This window comes from Hypanus sabinus, chromosome 7, assembly GCF_030144855.1.
Source record: "Hypanus sabinus isolate sHypSab1 chromosome 7, sHypSab1.hap1, whole genome shotgun sequence".
Taxonomy (NCBI): Eukaryota; Metazoa; Chordata; class Chondrichthyes; order Myliobatiformes; family Dasyatidae; genus Hypanus; species Hypanus sabinus.
This window is the reverse complement of record NC_082712.1, coordinates 179,881,349-179,900,962: the sequence shown is the minus strand read 5'-3', so window position 1 is coordinate 179,900,962 and position 19,614 is coordinate 179,881,349. Positions and strand designations below refer to the sequence as shown.

Sequence of the window (19,614 nt, the reverse complement as noted above, 5' to 3'; positions counted from 1 at the left end):
CTCAAACACTCCATAAAGTCCATTCCTTTTGTGGGTCTCTAGTGTTACTGCCCCTCCCTCTTTCTCCACAGGATCCCTATCCTCAGACTCCTCCTGTTGTCACAGTGTGTAGCTGGTTGGTCTGGCAGAGCTTCTGTTTGGTGTTGACCCCAGACTGCTGTTGGTAGGGGAACCCAGGAAGGTGGGTAGGCATGGTGTCGTAAGGACTACAGCACAGAAACAGGACCTTCAGACCACTCAGTCTAAACCGCCCATTCAGTCTCCACGCATTCCCATCAACTTCTCCCCAAATTCCAGCCCTCACCCACACACTAGGGACAACTTACAACTGCATTTTGGTAAATTGATCTATAATAGTTACATGTTCCAAGTTACAGTGAAAAACTTGTCTTGCACACTGTTATACAGTTCAGATCATTACACGGTGCATTGAGATAGAACAATAACAGATTACTGAGTACAGTATAATTTTTTGGGGGGCAGGGGGATGTGGGAGGAAGCTGGAGCATGCGGGGAACTATGCAGTCACAGGGAGAGCATGCAAACTCCAAGCAGACCGCACCAGAGGCCGGGGTTGAACCCAGCTCCCTGGAACTGTTTCATTTCAGAGCTTGTCACACAGGCTGTCAGCCATTCTTGTCTGGACTGGTCTCCTTTCGGATTAACCGGGTCACGGTATGAACATTCCTGACTCGACCCTTGTTTCTTACTAGGCTGAGTGACTAGCTCGATGCTCAACCCAGCACGGATAGAAGGCATGCCCGGTGGGGTGGGGGGGGGGGGGGGGTGGCGACTGGGTTCAAACTCGGGAACTTTCGCTCTGGAGTCCAGTACTGATGCCAGTACACTATCAGCTGGCTTCTGGAACTGTGAGAACATAAGACTTAGGAGCAGATTTAGTACATTCAGCCCATCAAGTCTGCTTCACCATTCTATAAGTGCTAATTTATTATCCCTTTCCACCCCATTCTTCTGCCTTCTCCCCTAACCTTTGACAGGGCATCAAAGAACCTTTCACTGTGAAAACAGGGGGGAGTCAGAGGACAGGGATCCTGTGGGAAGTGAGGGAGGGGCAGAGACACACCTCCCAAAAATAATGGATTTTAAATAATATTTGAGTGAAGGGCGGTGAGAACCTGACTAATGAAGAACCTATAAACCTCCGCTTTAATATCCCCAATGACTTGGCCTCCACAGCCATCTGTAGCAATGTAACTCTGCCTGCTGTACCACTCTGCCACCATGAGTTTGGGCTCTGTGATGGAGAGAGATTTGTCTGGCAATGTTAGAGGTGTAATTGGTTTAACTGTGTGCAGCATGGGGCTGCTTCATTTACTGAGGGTCTGTAAATGCAGATGAACAGATACATTAGGGGCATTTAAGAGACTCAGATGGGTTGTGTAGGAGGGATTGAAAGGTCAGCACTGCACGTAGGGCGAAGGGCCTGTACTGTTCTGTGTTGTACAAAAGTCAGAAGTTAGCCGCTTCTGGAATCTTCTATCACCTTCTGGAAAAAAAATCCTCTTCCCCCTCCCCTCTTCTTCTATTCCCCACTTTTGCCTCTTACCTTTTCTCCCGACCTGCCTGTCACCTCCCCCTGATGGCCCTCCTTCCTTTTTCTCCTACGGTTCACTCTCCCATCAGATTCCTTCCTCTTCAGCCTTTTACTTTTCCCACCCACCTGGCTTCACCTTCTGGCTTGCCCTCTTTCCCCTTTCCCACCTTCTTATTCTGGCATCTACCCCCATCTTTTCTAGTCCTGAAGAAGGGCCTCAGCCTGCAATGTTGGTTCATTAACCTGAAGTCTACAGATGCTGGAAGTCCACACAAAATGTTGGACAAATTCAGCAGGTCAGGCAGCATCTATGGACAAGAACTGCCGACATTTTGGGCCGGGATCCTTTAACAGGTCTTGTAATGACAATAGATGCTGCCTGACTTGGTGAGTTCCTCCAGCACTTTGTGTATGTTGACATGGAGAGGATATTTCTATTGTGGGTGAGTGCCAGAAGGTAGTGAATCTATGGAATTCATTACCACAGACGGTGTGGAGGCCAAGTCATTGAGTATATTTAAAGTGGGGGCTGATGGGTTCTTGATGAGCTAGAGTGTCAAAGGTTACCAGGAGAATGGGGTTGAGAGGGATAATGAATCAGCCATGATGGAATGGTGGAGCAGACTCGATGGGCTGAATGGCCTAATGTCTTATGGTGTATATAGAAGAGGAAAGGAGGTTCTGGGCCAGCCTGTTCTGGGAGAATGCTTACCAGCTCCTGTCCTTCTATGCCCACAGGACTTGCTCTCCATGGGTGAACAGATTGAGAGATCGAAGCTTGGAGTATGGATGCTGGAGGAACACATGGGAACCGACGACATGGAGGAGGCTTTGAAAATTATTCATGAGAGCTGGAGATCAATGGTGGAATTTGAAAAGAAAGCTTTTCAGGAGAACATCGCACAGACGTATGATCAAAGTGTACGGAGAAATGTTTCTCACTCTGCACTGTACAGCTTTGTACAGTAACACTGGGCACTCCCTCTACTGCTCTTGCTGTGTAGCTCCACAGAATTATGCAGCAAGTTAAGCAACTTCTCAAAAATCACCCGAGATGGAAACTTTCTTTGAAGCTTTTAATGAGATCTCTTACTTGTGAAAAGATATTGCTGTTCCTAGGGAAATAAAGAGTGGATGGAGAGGTAATCTTTCCACTGTGCTCTTCAAATTAAACTCACACAGGAAAGGACATAAAAACAGCTTACGTATAGGTGATGTCTATAGAAAGTGAACTGAGCCTCTAGAGGCCACAACACTCCCTCAGCCCTGCACACGAGAGCTGGTCCTTGTCCGCTGGTTTGACGATATCTCTCCTTTGTCCATCAGCTGGTGACACTGAACACCTTGCAGATGAGCAATCAGCTGCTTCTGAAGGAGGCGCTCTCCGAGCAGCAGCAGCTCTGCCGGTGCTCAGAGGTGCTCAGGGACCACGTCGGTGCTCTGCGGTGCAAGGTGGGTACCGAGGTGACCAAAGGAACTACCGATGTGATGGGCAGTGGTGACAGACTCACTGAAGGGGGTTGGCATCAGGTTCATTGAGATGCAGCACCTTAGAGACTGTGTTAAGGAACTGGAGCTGCAGCCCGATGACCTTTGGCCTGTTTGGGAAAGTGAAGAGGTGATAGACAGGTAATCACCCCAAGGCTACAGGAGACAGACAAATGAGTGACTGTCATGAAAGAAAAGGGAGATTGGCAGATAGTGGCTGTCCCCCTCAGCAATAAGTACTCCATTTTGAGAATTGCTGGGGGAGATGGCCTATCAACAGAGACCATTCCTCTGGCACTGAGTCTGGCCCTGTGGCTCAAAAGGGTAGGAAACAGAAGAAGATGATGGCAGCAGTTATTGCATGCTCTATAGTCAGGGGGACAGATAGGTGATTCTATGGATGCAAAAAGAAAACATTGATGGTAGTTTGCCTCCCAGGTGCCAGGCTCTGCGATGTTTCTGGATGTGTCCACAATATCCTGAAAAGGGAAGGTGAGCAGTCAGAGTTATGCCAATGGCATAGATAGAAAAAGGGATGAGATCCTGAAAAAAGAATGCAGGGAGTTAGGAAGGAAGCCGAGAAGCAGGACTTCAAGGGTGGTAATCTCGGGATTGCTGCCTGTGCCACATAGTGAGAATAGGAATGGAATGGGGTGGCAGATAAATGTGTGGCTGAAAAATTGGAGCGGGGGCAGGGATTCAGATTTCTGAACAATTGAGACCTCTTCTGGGGCAGGTGTGACCTGTACAAAAGGGACAGGTTACATGCAGGTTTACTAGAGCTGTTGAGAATATTTTAAACTAATATGGCAGGGGGATGGGAACCAGTATGAGAGCGCTGAGGATGAGCCAACAGGATGACAGATATAACATGAATGTAATGAAGGACAACTCTGTGATTGGGTATAAATACAGAATGCAAAGAGTTAAATTGTACCACAGAGGCAAAATTTAAAAAGGTGAAGAACGCAGGACTGAAGGTGCTATATTTAAATGTTTATAAATATTTTAAATATTTAAATACTTAATTTGGAATAAGGTTTACAAACTCGTGGCACAATTAGAGATTGGTCGGTATGACGTTGTGGGCATCACTGAGTTGTGCCTGAAAGAAGGCCATAGTTGGGAGTTTAACCTCAAAGGCCATACTTTGTATTAAAAGGACAGGCAGGAAGGCACAGGCAGTGGCATGGTTCTGTTAGTAAGAGATGGATTACATCTTTAGAAAGAGGTGGCGTAGGGTCAGGAATGTTGAGTTTTTGTGGGTGGTGTTAAACTGCAAGAGTGACAAAACCATTGCATGAAACAAGATGTGGGGTTGAGATTACAAAAGGGAGCTGGAAATATAATAAGGGTAATGTAATGGAGGACTTCATTGTGCAAGGGGATTGGCAAAATCAGGTTGGTGTCAGATTGGTGTCAGATTGCAAGAGAGAATGCCAATAGAACATAGAATAGTACAGTATAGGCCCTTTGGCCCACAATGTTGTGCTGACCCTTAAACCCTGCCTCCCATATATCCCCCCACCTTAAATTCCTCCATATACCTGTCTAGTAGTCTCTTAGATTTCACTAGTGTATCTGTATCCACCACTGACCCAGGCAGTGCATTCCACGCACGAACCACTCTCTGAGTAAAAAAAAACCTTCCTGTAATATCCCCCTTGAACTTTCCACCCCATACCTTAAAGCCATGTCCTCTTGTATTGAGCAGTGGTGCCCTGGGGAAGAGGTGCTGACTGTCCACTCTCTTTTCCTCTTACTATCTTGTACACCTCTATCATGTCTCCTCTCATCCTCCTTCTTTCCAAAGAGTAAAGCCCTAGCTCCCTTAATCTCTGATCATAATCCATACTCTCTAAGCTAGGCAGCATCCAGTAAATCTCCTCTGTACCCTTTCCAATGCTTCCACATCTTTCCTATAGTGAGGCGACCAGAACTGGACACAGTACTCCAAGTGTGGCCTAACCAGAGTTTTATAGAGCTGCATCATTACCTCACAACTCTTAAACTCTATCCCTTGACTTTGAAAGCTAACACCCCATAAGCTTTCTTAACTACCCTATCTATCTGTGAGGCAACTTTCAAGGATCTGTGCACATGTATCCCCAGATCCCTCTACTCCTCCACACTACCAAGTATCCTGCCACTTACTTTGTACTCTGCCTTGGAGTTTGTCCTTCCAAAGTGTACCACCTCACACTTCTCCGGGTTGAACTCCATCTGCCACTTCTCAGCCCACTTCTGCATCCTATCAATGTCTCTCTACAATCTTCGACAATCCTCTATGCTATCCACAACACCACCACCTTTGTGTCGTCTGCAAACTTGCCAACCCACCTTTCTACCCCCACATCCAGGTCGTTAATAAAAATCACGAAAAGTAGAGGTCCCAGAACAGATCCTTGTGTTGTAGGACTCTTTGACACTAACCCCCATGCAGATAAATACCTCAGCCTTCACCCTTTGGTCTTGCAGGTCTGGTGTGAGGAGTCACAGTGTCGGACGCTGGAGGAGACACTTGAGCAGGAGCGCAGCTGCAATCAGTACTATCTCCGAGCCCTGGAGCAAAGGTGTCAGGTTAGTCAGTGAAACTGCACCCGGCCACTGTAGCAGAAGGAATTGATCCACTATTACGGCTGCTGCAGTCTTACCTTTACTATTACACCACCGTGCCACCCTCTTTGGTCCAACCTGTATGACCACTCTGTGCTGAACAACACCTCCCCAGGAAGCAGTGAGTGACCCTCCTGTACACCACCTCCAACATAAGCATGCCATTCCAGAGGTATGGAGGCCGCAGCAGTACACAGTGCTCCAGCAGAAACTCGAGTGTCAGGGGGCAGAAGTGAGTGTAATTGGCCTACTTCTGTTCTTGTGCTTTATAGCCTCACCAACACCCTGTAAATTGGCATCAAAACCAGCATTCCCCATTCATCATCATCATCTTCATTATATACTGGGTCTTCACATTCATACCCCTTTCAGTTAAAGACAACCCCCTACAGTTGCCTACTGATGCTTGGGCGTCCCTCTCTGTTTAAACAGTGTCTTCCATTCCTGTACTTACTACCAACACAGAAGACATAGAACATAGGACATTGAAATCTACAGCACATTGCAGGCCCTTCGAGCCACAATGTTGTGCCGACCATGCAACCTACTCTAGAATCGGCCTAGAATTCCCCTATCACATAGCCTTCTATTTTTCTAAGCTCCATTACCTGTTTAAAAGTCTCATAAAAGATCCTGTTCCATCTGCCTCTACCACCATCTCTGGCAGTGCATTCCACACATCCTCCACTCTGTGTGGAAAACTTGCCTCTAATATCCACCTTGGACCTACTTCCAAGCACTTTAAAACTATGCCCCCTTGCGTTAGCCACTTCAGCCCTGGGAAAGCCTCTGGCTGTCCACATGATCAATGCCTCTCATCATCTTATCCACCTATAAGATTTCTTGTTTTAAGACCATAAGACGTAAGAGCAGAATCAAACTGTAGAGCACATTGAGGATGCTCCACCATGGTTACCTTCTCCCTGTAAACATTGGTGTATCAAGCTCTATTTTGAATATACCCAGTGACTTGTTGCAGGGAGAAGGCAGGAGAATGGGTTGAGAAGTTTAATAAATCAGCCATGATGGAATGGTGGAGCAAACTCAATGGGCTAAATGGCATAATTCTGCTCCTATAATTTGTAGTCCTCCGCATTGTTAATAATGAGAAGATGGCAGGTCCTCTAGTAAGGGTCTGCTTTCTTGAGGCAACACCTCTTGAAGTTGGTTGAGAAGGTTGTGCTCGTGAAGGGTGAAGTCTAGATTCCTGTGAAGTACCACTCCCAGTGCTGATACAGCCAGTCCAGAGTGCATTCCACAGTAGTCTTTGGTAACATACAAAATCTCCTCAAACTCTAATGCAATATAGCCACATATTCCCAGATATCACTGGGTCCTCTGTTATGGGGTAGAGGAGTGGGGTGTCTCCCAGACTCCAGAGCACTGACCGGGCTCTGCATGCTGCTGTGCAATCTTCACAGCAGAGAGTATCCTAACAAGCTGCATCACTGCATGGTGCAGAAGATGCACTGTGGTGGACAGGAAGGCTTTCAAATGGGAAGTCAAAACTGCCCAACTCATCACCGACACATGCCTATCCATCATCAAAGACATATAGACAGAAAGGTGCCGGAAAAGGGCCAGTAACATCATGCAGGATCAGACTGTTTGTCCCACTCCCATCAGAGAGGAGGCTACATAACATTTACACCAGGATCACCTGACTCAAAAAGTTCCTTTCCCCAAGCAGTAAAGCTGATCAACACCTCCACAACCCAACCCTCCGCACCCCCAACCACCACTACTTTATCATTTCCTGTCAGTCACCTTATGTACAGACACTCCTGTGCCTAGTGTCTCTTTATGGACAGACAATCAATATATATAAGCTACCTTTTGTAATTGCAGTGTCTTGAAAATGTACTCATTCCCCACCCTTCGTTTATATATATTGAGTATTACAAGGGATTTTGATCAACTTAACTAAGAATTTTTATTTGCGAATCACGTTTCTTTTTTTCACAGTAAAACTCAAAATCAGGGGAAATTATAAAGCATGAAAAACTAAAAATTCAAAAATTGAAATGTCAGCAGTTCAAAAGTACTCACTCCCCCCTTTGCTCAGTTGAACCACCTCTTGCAGATATTACAGCCAGTTGTCTTTTTAGATAAATCTCTATTAGCTTTGTACCACATGATGGAGCAAGATTTTCCCATTCTTCTTTGCAAAATTGTTCAAGTTTTGCCAGGTTAGTTGGGGAGTGGCGATGGACTGCAATCTTGAGATCTTGCCGAGATGTTTGAATGGATTAAGGTCAGGATTCTGAATGGGCCACACAAGGATATAAATTTTCTTCATTTGAAGCCATTCCATGGTTACTCCGGCAGTGTGCTTTGGGCCACTGTTTTGCTGAAAGACATACTTCCTCCGCAGTTTAAGCTTTCTGTCATAGTTTAGCAGGTTTTTAACCAAGATCTCATTGTATTTAGCAGTATTCAACTTCCCTTCAATGAAATCCTGACCAGATTTCCAGCCCTCCCGTTGAAAAGCATCCCTAAAGCATGATACTCCCTACACCATACTTACAGTAGGGATGATGTTACTACATCACATGTACCACTTAGGGTTGAGGCCAAAATGTTCCACCTGAGTCTCATGCGATCACAAGACCTTCTTACATATCTTTACAGCATTTTCTCAGTGACACTTTGCAAAGTCTTTACGGGATAGGATATGCTTTTTTTTAGCCAGGGCTTCTTCCTTGCAAATGTTGGTGTGTGGCCAAGTGGTTGACATTCGTCTAGTTATCTGTAGGTTGCTAGTTCGAGCCACGGCTGAGGCTTGCGTGTGTGTCCTTGAGCAAGGCACTAAACGACACATTGCTCTGCGACGACACCGGTGCCAAGCTGTATGGGTCCTAATGCCCTTCTCTCGGACAACATTGGTGGTGTGGAGAGGGGAGACTTGCAGCTTGGGCAGCTGCCGGTCTTCCATAAATAAAAACCTTGCCCAGCCTTGCGCCCTGGAAACTTTCCAAGGTGCAAACCCATGGTCTATCGAGACTAACGGAGGCCTACTACTACTTCCTTGCGACTCTTCAATAAATACTCTTTTTGTGCAAGGCCTTAGAGATTGTGGAACTATGAACTTCATCTCCATTTGCAGCCACTGGCTTCTGCATCTCACTCAGTGACTGCTGGCATCACACAAGTGCCATTCTTCTCTGCCAACTAAGTTTGGAGGGGTAGCCTGACCTAGGCAGTATGGCTGTGATTTCATGGTGGACTACGCTGAGCTCCGGAGGTGTGTGAGATGGTCTTTGTTGAGTCTGTGCACTACTCTATATATATAAAAGAAAAGCATGCACACAGGATATGGCTTTAACTGGTGTATTCACATTGCAGCGAGTAAGACAGAAAGAGAGTGCAATACACACGCATAGTCAACAGATCAGTATGAAGTGCTAAGAGGAGAGGTCATTGCTCTAAAAGAAATAGATTCACAATTTACACATAGAAACATCGAAAATCTACAGCACAATGCAGGCCCTTTGGCCCACAAAGTTGTGCCGAACATGTCTCTACCTCAGAAATTACTGGGCTTACCCCCTATTTTAATAGGCTCCATGTACTGATTTAAAAGCCTCTTAGAAGACCCTATCATATCGGCCTCCACCATCGTTGCCAGCAGTTCATTCCACGCACTCACCACTTCCTGAGTTGTTACGAACCCCATAACTGGGTCACTTACCAGAAAAGATAGAGAGGTCCGTTGAAGTCTGATGATACGATTTTTAACAGTATTTATTAGTAAAAATACACAAAAATAATATCAATGCAAACATACAGATAATATACGTCGTCAATACTAAATATAAAAGTGCGGGTATAATAATAATCAATAAGAAATAAGCTCTATCGTTGTCTAGGGGATAATGTATTGTCCGATGGAAATATAAAGTTCACTCAGTTCATGCAGGCTGCAGCCTTTGGGGACCGCTGTGTTGCAATGGTTGGAGAGAGAGAGAGAGATTTGGAGAAACTTGCAGGCTTTCCTTTTATGATTTTGATCCATCAGGAGTCCCATTGGTGTGGCCATTGACTTGTGGCCTCTCCTTTAGCTAAGCCATTCTTCCTTGATGAGCCCACCACCCTGGCAAGGGAGGACGCACACAAGCCCTCACCGGCGTTGGCTATAAAACGCTGTCACTGGATTTCCAGCGTTTCTCCTGGTGCGTCTGAAGGGGTTGTTCCCCAGACCCTCTTTTATCCTTACTCATGGGGTCTCAGATGTCAATCAGGTTGGGATGCAATCCCTCAACCAGCCCACTCTGGTCGTCCCCTGAGGGGCTTCAATGAATAGTACAGTGCTCAATACACAATTCCATCTCCAAGAGGAAATGGCCGTTATCAGTGGCTTTGTTTCACTGAGGCCAGGACACATTCCAAACCTTGTGGATTCTACGTGTCTCCCTCTCATTTCCTTGGTCCCAGACCCGAATTAATAGCGATCTTGCGATTCTCAAAAAGGAGGGGGCGACTTTGTACCTTTCGGCCCCTCAGAGTTGCGGCACATTCGTAACACCCCCTTCCTTCTAAGATTTTTACCACTGGTAAAAATGAATTAATAGACTCTTACAGGATTTCAGAATCTAACACAATACAAAAGAGTTTTTTTTTCACTACAGAGTAATACATCATACATTCAATTCACTAATACATTAATACATTCAATTCAGCATCTAAACCGTTAGCGATTACATTGTTACTCCCTTTAATATCTTAACATCTTGTACCTTAATAAATTCTTGTAGCATCAGACTCCAATTTAATAACCACCTATTTTTTATTCCTTTCCTTCAGCAAACAAAAACTAAAGAGTTGTGATCTTAGTTTACGTGTATATAACAAAAGTTCATGCAAATGCTAATCTTTATGTTACTTTCAAACTTAACAGTCAATCTTCCATGGTGTTATCTTTATTATTCACATGCTTTGTCGAAATCCCTTAAAACCAGATCCTGTTATTTAAAATGGCATCCCGTCAACCCTCGCCCCTTTTCCAGTTAACTCCCACGTGGTTAGCTTGTATACCAGTGTGGAATAGGCTTTCGCATGCTCCTTTCATAGGAGTTATTTTATCAACAATGTGTTCCAAGCTTAGCCCATTTACCGAATTTCCACACAATTCTTTATTTTGAAGCAACATTTTGAAGCAAGTTGTTAATTTTATCTTCAGGACCCTTCATGCTATTAGTTTTCAGTTTAAACTCTGCAAGCGATCCCTCTTTGTCCAAACAACATTTCAGATTCTGCCTCTTCACAGCACACTCTTGAATAACAATAGCATGTGGGGCACCTTTACATTCCAAATCAACCTGTAATTGATTCGCAGGCACCGTGTTAACAAGCCATTGTCTCTGTAGCCTTGTTACTGCTTCTGACATCAATCCAGACTTTAAATTTGCTTCATTCAATTTAGGAACTACACTTTTCCCTTTCCCTTCAATACTAATATTCACCTCACCACCTTTTATCTCCTCACTAACTTTTAACACACCTTCGAACACAAACAACTGGGAATTCTCACTTCCCACTATTACCAAGGTTAACCCTTTCTTCACTGAATCAAGTCCATCTGACCCATAAGGACTGCATTCCTTTTCAACTGAATCAAATACCTCAGACTTTTTCTGAGCTCCATTACTAGGTTCAGTACCACATGCATCCACATCTTGAACATACTCAAACGGGACATCTGCCTCTTCCAGGCTTTCAATACCCGTACCCTTTTCAAATTCTAAGTTCCCCTGATCCTCCCAGTTCCTCTCTGGGCAACTCCCTTCCGGAGTAAACTCAACCCCGCGGGCTGAAACAACCTCATCTGCCAACCCAGCAGACTTCTTCAAAGTAATGGCATCCTTTTCATCTAGGACTGCCCTCATTTCATTATCAGGAACACCTTTAGAATTTTCAATTTCTTCAAACAGTTCTGCCAAACCAGACAGATCATCCATGTCCAACCCTGGACCTTTTAACAGCCTTATCTGTTTCTCATCTTTACTCCGTGCCTCTATAAATTTCCTCCTGGCTAAGGGCAGGTCTACCTCCTCTCCCTTACTCTCTTTCACTTTCCTATTCTCTGTTTTACCACCCTCTAACTCCTCTTGGTACAGTGTAGGTAAAAACGTCTCGGCCAAATCGATACTGGCCTGATTTAAACTGGTCTCGTTCTCAGCTGCCTTTCTCGACATGCTGCGAGTAGTCACGCATGAGGGATAGATCTTGGAACCTAGGGGCGGGTCCTCAACACTTACAGGCTTGCTCATCAGCTTCATGGCCAACCAAACGTCACCACCAGCTAAATCGTTATCCAGAAGGAGGTCTACGTCAGTTCTCGGGAATTCTGATCGCACCCCTATTTCAACTGGTCCAGATACCAGCTCACAATTTATAATGATCCTATGCAAGGGCACCGCTTCTGTCCCTTTTCCTATGCCTCTCAAAGCTACCTCTCCAGTCTCGCGACCAAAATCTAGTACCGTACTGCGAATCAATGACAGTTCAGCTCCCGTGTCTCTCCAGATCTGCACTGGAACTGGTGTGTCTCCCTCTTTCACAGACACGGTTCCTTCTGCAATAAATTTCTCAGGCCCCTCTCGTATTCTGTCTACCTGGGGCTGTCTTGTCGATTTACTGATCACCACAACACATCCTTTAGGGACTGCTGCTCTCCCTTTTCCTACCTCCTTCCTCGGAGCAAGGCACTTAGATGCAATATGACCCACCTTTCCACAATTAAAACAGGTCAAGCCAGGACCTCTCCTGCTGTCTTGCCTTTCCTCCTCCTTAATTTTACCACTAGCTCCTGGCGGGATCTCTGCCTCAGCCGATGGGCTTTCTGTACCGTTCCCACGGTCTCTCTGGTAACTTTTATTCGAGGAAAACTTTGTCTTGTGGGTTAGGGCATATTCATCTGCGAACCTAGCAAATTCGGAGATGGACTTATTTGGTTTCTCATTCAAATACATCCAGATATCATCTGAAATAACAACCTTTAAATTCCTCAATCAGCATTAACTCCCTGAGACGTCAAAAACTTCTTCCACCATTTCTGCTGCACACCAATGATCCAAGAGCACACCCTTCTCATAGGCAAACTCTGCATACGTCTGATTCCACCCTTTCTTTAAATTTCTGAACTTTTGTCTATACGCTTCAGGTACCAATTCATAGGTCTGAAGAATGGCCTCCTTTACTTTCTCATAATTCTCAGACTCCTCCTCCTCCATGGACAACGCCGCATATGCCCGTTGTGCCTTCCCTTTTAACACACTTTGTAACAACGCCACCCACTGATCTTTGGGCCACTTCTGACTCACTGCCACCTTTTCAAAATGCAAGAAATAACTATCAACATCCGTCTCCTCAAACGGAGGTACTAACCTAAACTCCCGACTAACATTAAATCTCTCCTCTCGGTCTGACCCTTGAGCTCTTCGCTCTTGCCTTAACTTCTCCATGTCCAAGTCATGTTGCCTCTGTTTCTCCTTCTCCTCATACTCCCTCTCCTTTTCGGCTCTCTCCCTCTCTTTTTAGGCCCTTTCCTTCTCTTTTTCGGCCTTTTCCTTCCCTTTTTCAGCTGCTTCCAGCTGTTTTAACTTAATTTCATGCTCCCTCTTCACCTCTAACTCCTTTAGTTGAAGCTCATGCTCCCGTTGCTTTTCGGCTCTTTCTTTTTCCTTTTCAGCTGCTTCCAGCTGCTTTAACTTAATTTCATGTTCCAACCTTAATTTCTCCAACTCTAACTGAGCTGTCCCACTAACTGGTGCCTTTTCAGGGATATTTTCCAATACCTCAGCCGAAAACACATTCTTCACAATATAATACTGAGTTATGGCCCTCCGCACCTCCTGCTTTTTCATCGACAACCTCACCTCTGCGAGGTTTAGTCCTTTCACAATATTTATCAAGTCCGACTTTATGGTCCCCTCTAGCGCCTCCAGAGTCGGATTTTCTATAAATTTATCTATGTCCATCTTTGCTGGTTTCCCGTCTGGTTATCCGTGCAACCAGATCCAAGAATTTGGTATCAAATCTCGAGACGAGGCCCCACTTTGTTACGAACCCCATAACTGGGTCACTTACCAGCAAAGATAGAGAGGTCCGGTTGAAGTCTGATGATACGATTTTTAACAGTATTTATTAGTAAAAATACACAAAAAATAACATCAATGCAAACATACAGATAATATAATAAATACTAAATCTAAAAGTGCGGGTATAATAATAATCAATAAGAAATAAGCTCTATCGTTGTCTAGGGGATAATGTATTGTCCGATGGAAATATAAAGTTCACTCAGGTCATGCAGGCTGCAGCCTTTGGGGACCGCTGTGTGGCAATGGTTGGAGAGAGAGAGATTTTGAGAAACTTGCTGGCTTTCCTTTTATGATTTCGATCCATCAGGAGTCTCGTTGTTGTGGCCTTTCACTTGTGGCCTCTCCTTTAGCTAAACCGTTCTTCTGTGATGAGCCTGCCACCCTGGCAAAGGGAGGACACACACGAGCTCTCACCGGCGTTCGCTATAAAACGCTGTCATTGGCTTTCCAGCGTTTCTCCTGGTGCGTCTGAAGGGGTTGTTCCCCAGACCCTCTTTTATCCTTACTCACGGGGTCTCAGATGTCAATCAGGTTGGGATGATGCAATCCCTCAACCAGCCCACTCTGGTTGTCCCCTGAGGGCTTCAATGAATAGTACAGTGCTCAATACACAACTCCATCTCCAAGAGACAATGGCCGTTATCAGTGGCTTTGTTTCACTGAGGCCAGGACACACTCCAAACCTTGTGGATTCTGTGTGTCTCTCTCTCATTTCCTGGGTCCCAGACCCGAATTAATAGCGATCTTGCGATCCTCAAAAAGGAGGGGGTGACTTTGTACCCTTTGGCCCCTCAGAGTTGCGCCACATTCGTAACAGAGTAAAAAACTTACCCCTGACATCTCCTCTGTACCTACTCCCCAGCACCTTAAACCTGTGTCCTCTTGTGTCAAACATGAGGAAATCTGCAGATGCTGGAAATTCAAGCAACACAAACAAAATGCTGGTGGAACACAGCAGTCCAGGCAGCATCTATAGGGAGAAGCGCTGTCAACGTTTCGGGCCGGGACCCTTCATCAGGACTAACTGAAAAGAAAGATAGTAAGAAATTTAGAAGTGGGAGGGGGGGGGGAAGCGAAACTATAGGAGAAGACCGGAGGGGGTGGGGTGAAACTGAGAGCTGGAAAGGTGATTGGCAAAAGGGATACAGAGCTAGAGAAGGGAAAGGATCATGGGACGGGAGGCCTAGGGAGAAAGAAAGGGTGGGGGAAGATGGAGAACGGGCAGAGTGATGGGCAGAGAGAGAGAAAAAAAGAGGAGGGGGGAAAAACTATATATATCAGGGATGGGGTATGAAGGGGAGGAGGGGCATTAACGGAAGTTAGAGAAGTCAATGTTCATGCCATCAGGTTGGAGGCTACCCAGCTGGTATATAAGGTGTTGTTCCTCCAACCTGAGTGTGGCTTCATCTTGACCGTAGAGGAGGCCATGGATAGACATATCAGAATGGGAGTGGGATGTGGAGTTAAAACGTGTGGCCACTGGGAGATCATGCTTTCTCTGGCGGACAGAGCGTAGGTGTTCAGCGAAACAGTCTCCTCTTGTGGCAACCATTTCAGCCCTGGGAAAAAGTCTCTGACTAGCGACACGATCAATGCCTCTCATCATCTTGTACACCTCTATCTGGTCACCTCTCATCCTCCTTCGCTCCAAGGAGAAAAGGCCGAGTTCACTCAACCTATTCTCATAAGACATGTTCCCCAATCCAGGCAACATCCTTGTAAATCTACTCTGCACCCTTTCTATGGCTTCCACATCCTTCCTGTAGTGAGGCGACCAGAACTGAGCACACTACTCCAAGTGGGGTCTGACTAGGGTCCTATATAGCTGCAACATCACCTCTTGGCTCCTAAATTCAATTCCATGATTGATGAAGGCCAATACACCGTATGCCTTCTTAACCACAGAGTCAACCTGTGCAGCTGCTTTGAGTGTCATGTGGACTCGGACCCCAAGGTCCCTCTGATCCTCCACACTGCCAAGCGTCTTACTGTTAATACTATATTCTACCATCATATTTGACCTACCAAAATGAACCACTTATCTGGGTTGAACTCCATCTGCCACTTCTCAGCTCAGTTTTGCATCCAATCAATGTCGGGCTGTAACCTCGACAGCCCTCCACACTATCCACAACACCTCCAACCTTTGTGTCATCAGCAAACTTACTAACCCATCCCTCCACTTCCTCATCCAGGTCATTTATAAAAGTCATAAAGAGTAAGGGCCCCAGAACAGATCCCTGAGGCACACCACTGGTCACTGACCTCCATGCAGAATATGACCTGTCTACAACCACTCTTTGCCTTCTGTGGGCAAGTCAGTTCTGGATCCACAAAGCAATGTCCCCTTTGAACTCATGCCTCCTTACTTTCTCAGAAAGCCTTGCATGGGGTACCTTATCAAATGCCTTGCTGAAATCCATATACACAACATCTACTGCTCTACCTTCATCAATGTGTTTAGTCACATCCTCAAAAAATTCAATCAGGCTTCTAAGGCACAATATGCCCTTTACAAAGCTATGCTGACTACTACTAATCATATTATACCTCTCCAAATGTTCATAAATCTTGCCTTTCATGATCTTCTCCATCAACTTACCAACCACTGAGGTAAGATTCACAGGTCTATAATTTCCTGGGCTATTTCTACTCCCTTTGAATAAATGAACAATGTCTGCAACCCTCCAATCCTCTGGAACCTCTCTGGTCCTCATTGATGATGCAAAGATCATCGCCAGGGGCTTAGCAATCCCCTCCCTCGCCTCCCACAGTAGCCTGGGGGACATTTAGTCCGGTCCCAGCGGCTTATCCAACTTGATGCTTTCCAAAAGCTCCAGCACATCCTCTTTCTTAATATCTACGTTCAAGCTTTTCAGTCTGCTGCAAGTCATCACTACAATCACTAAGATCCTTTTCCATAGTGAATACTGAAGTAAAGTATTCATTATGTACCTCTGCTATTTCCTCTGGTCCCATACACACTTTCCCACAGTCACACTTGATAGATCCTATTCTTTCATGACTTATCCTCTTGCTCTTCACATAGTTGTAGAATGCCTTGGGGTTTTCCCTAATTCTGCCCTCCAAGGCCTTCTCATGGCCCCTTCTGGCTCTCCTAATTTCCTTCTTAAGCTTCTCCCTAGTAGTCTTATAATCTTCTAGATCTCTAACATTACCTAGCTCTCTGAACCACTTGTAAGTTTTTCTTTTCTTTTTGACTAGATTTTTTACAGCCTTTGTATACCACGGTTCCCATACCCTACCATAACTTCCCTGTCTCATTGGAATGTACCTATGCAGAACTCTACACAAATATCCCCTGAATATTTGCCACATTTCTTCCGTACTTTTCCCTAAGAATATCTGTTTCCAATTTGAGCCTCCAATTTCCTGCCTGATAGCCTCATAATTCCCCTTACTCCAATTAAACACTTTTCTAACTTGTCTGTTCCTATCTTTCTCCAATGCTATTGTAAAGGAGATAGAATTATGATCACTATCTCCAAAATGCTCTCCCACAGAGAGGTCTGACACCTGACCAGGTTCATTTCCCAATACCAAATCAAGTACAGCTTCTCCTCTTGTAGGCTTATCTACATATTGCGTCAAGAAGCCTTCCTGAATGCACCTAACAAACTCCACCCCATCTAAACCCCTTGATCTAGGGAGATGCCAATCAATATTTGGGAAATTAAAATCTCCCATCACTACAACTCTGTTATTATTACACCTTTCCAGGATCTGTTTCCCCATCTGCTCCTCTATATCCCTGTTACTATTGGGCGGCCTATAAAAAACACCCAGTAAAGTTATTGACCCCTTCCTGTTCCTACCCTCCACCCACAGAGACTCTGTAGACAATCCCTCCATGGCATCCACCTTTTCTGCAGCTGTGACACTACCTCTGATCAACAGTGCCATGCCCCCACCTCTTTTGCCTCCCTCCCTGCCCTTTCTAAAACATCTAAAGCCCAGCATTTGAAGTAACCAATCCTGTCCCCGAGCCATCCAAGTCTCTGTAATGGCCACCACATCATACCTCCAAGTACTGATCCACGCTCTAAGCTCACCCACTTTGTTCACAACACTCCTTGCATTAAAATAGACATATCTCAAGCCTTCGGTCTGAGCGCGTCCCTTCTCTATCACCTGCCTATCCTCCCTCTCACACTGTCTACAAGCTTTCACTATTTGTGAGCCAACCGACCCTTCCTCCATCTCTTCAGTTCAGTTCCCACCCCACCCCCCCAACAGGTCTAGTTTAATCTCTCCCCAGTAGCCTTAGCAAACCTTCCCACCAGGATATTGGTCCCCCTGGGATTCAAGTGTAACATGTTTTCTTTTTGTACAGGTCGTGCCTGCCGAGATTACTACCTTTGCGGTCCTGCTTCTCAACTTCCTTCCTAATTCCCTGTAGTCTTTTTTCCGGACCTCCTCCCTTTTCCTGCCTATGACATTGGTACCAATATGTACCACGACCTCTGGCTGTTCTCCCTCCCACCGCAAGGTATCTTGGACGCGATCTGAAAAATCCCAAACCCTGGCACCTGGGAGGCAAACTACCATCCGAGTTTCTTCCTTGCGTCCACAGAATTGTCTGTCCGATCCCCTGACTGTAGAGTCCCCTATCACTACTGCCTTCCTCTTCCCTTCCCTACCCTTCTGAGCCACAGGGCCAGACTCTGTGCCAGAGGCCTGGCCACTGCCGCTTCCCCCAGGTAGGCTGTCCCCCACCTCCCAACAGTACTCAAACAGAAGTACTTATTGTCAAGGGGTACAGCCACAGTGGTATTCTCTAGTACCTGACTCTTCCCCTTCCCTCTCCTGACTGTGACCCACTTGTCTGCCTCCTGTGGCCCCGGTGTGACCACCTGTCTATAACTCTTTTCTATCACCTCCTTGCTCTCCCTGACGAGGCGAAGATCATTGAGCTGCATCTCCAGTTCTCTAACTCGGTCCCTCAGGAGGTGCAGTTCGACACACTCGGAGCAGATATGGCTGTCCGGGAGGCTGGGAGACTCCAGGACCCCCCCACATCTGACACTGAGCACAGAAAACTGGCCTCACTCACATACTTCATATCTCTCCTCGTCCCGTTACTGCCTAAGCCCGTCGAGCCAAAGCCCTACCACTCTGCTGCCTCTCACTCCGCTGCCCGCTGGATATGGCTGCCTTCTTTTTGAACCTTTCGTGCTCTACTGGCAGACATCACGTGCCTGCGTGGTCTCGCTTCTCTTTAACCTGAGTAGTAAAAAACAACCTTCGCTCCAAAAAATCAGCAGTTGACTCGCAGTCTTCTTGCTCCACCTTTAGAATAATGCAACATAAAACTGTATGTACAAAACATTTAATTCCCCTTTCATAAACCCATATTTCAAATAAACATGCTTTAACAATTACAGTCCATAATTAACTTCACAGTTCTAAAAATTCAGTCTTTTGGGTGGCGCTCTGTTTCTTTCAGGATACCACCTCTGGACCTGTGGAGTGGCATCGGGTTTGGTAGGTCTCGTCTAAGACAACGTTCTCGGTTTCTGGTGTCTTGTTACTGTCAGTGACATCATCACTGAGAAATAAGTTTGGTGACGGTAATGTGTCCTGGTTGGATGCTGTCGACTCCGGTGTGTTCTTCGGTTGATCATCCAGTGTCTGGTCCACATCACGTCTCCAAGTCGAATCTCCAACATCCACTGTGTCCATCGGTGGTCCAGTTTTTGTAGCTATCCTACCAGGTGTCCACTTGTCTTCACACTAGGACTTCTTGTCCAGTCTTTATGCTCCCTGCTGCTTTACTTGCCAAATGGCTGAACTGTTTCTGTACTTCCCTCTGTAGATCTGGTTTCAGGAGGT

At 45.8% G+C, this 19,614-nt stretch overlaps 1 protein-coding gene across 8 annotated transcripts in view; it reads left to right on the top strand.

The window, feature by feature from the left end:
- LOC132397445 (lamin tail domain-containing protein 2-like) overlaps positions 1 to 19,614 on the top strand; it is a 99,833-nt gene that overhangs the window by 35,517 nt on the left and 44,702 nt on the right. For 7 of the 8 annotated variants that reach the window (XM_059976250.1, XM_059976244.1, XM_059976245.1 and 4 more), the window contains 3 exons: positions 2,294 to 2,476; positions 2,882 to 3,007; positions 5,522 to 5,623. In XM_059976250.1, the coding sequence (XP_059832233.1) occupies positions 2,294 to 2,476; positions 2,882 to 3,007; positions 5,522 to 5,623 (411 nt within the window). The remainder of the gene's footprint in view (positions 1 to 2,293; positions 2,477 to 2,881; positions 3,008 to 5,521; positions 5,624 to 19,614) is intronic. The other variant, XM_059976246.1, reaches the window with a different exon arrangement.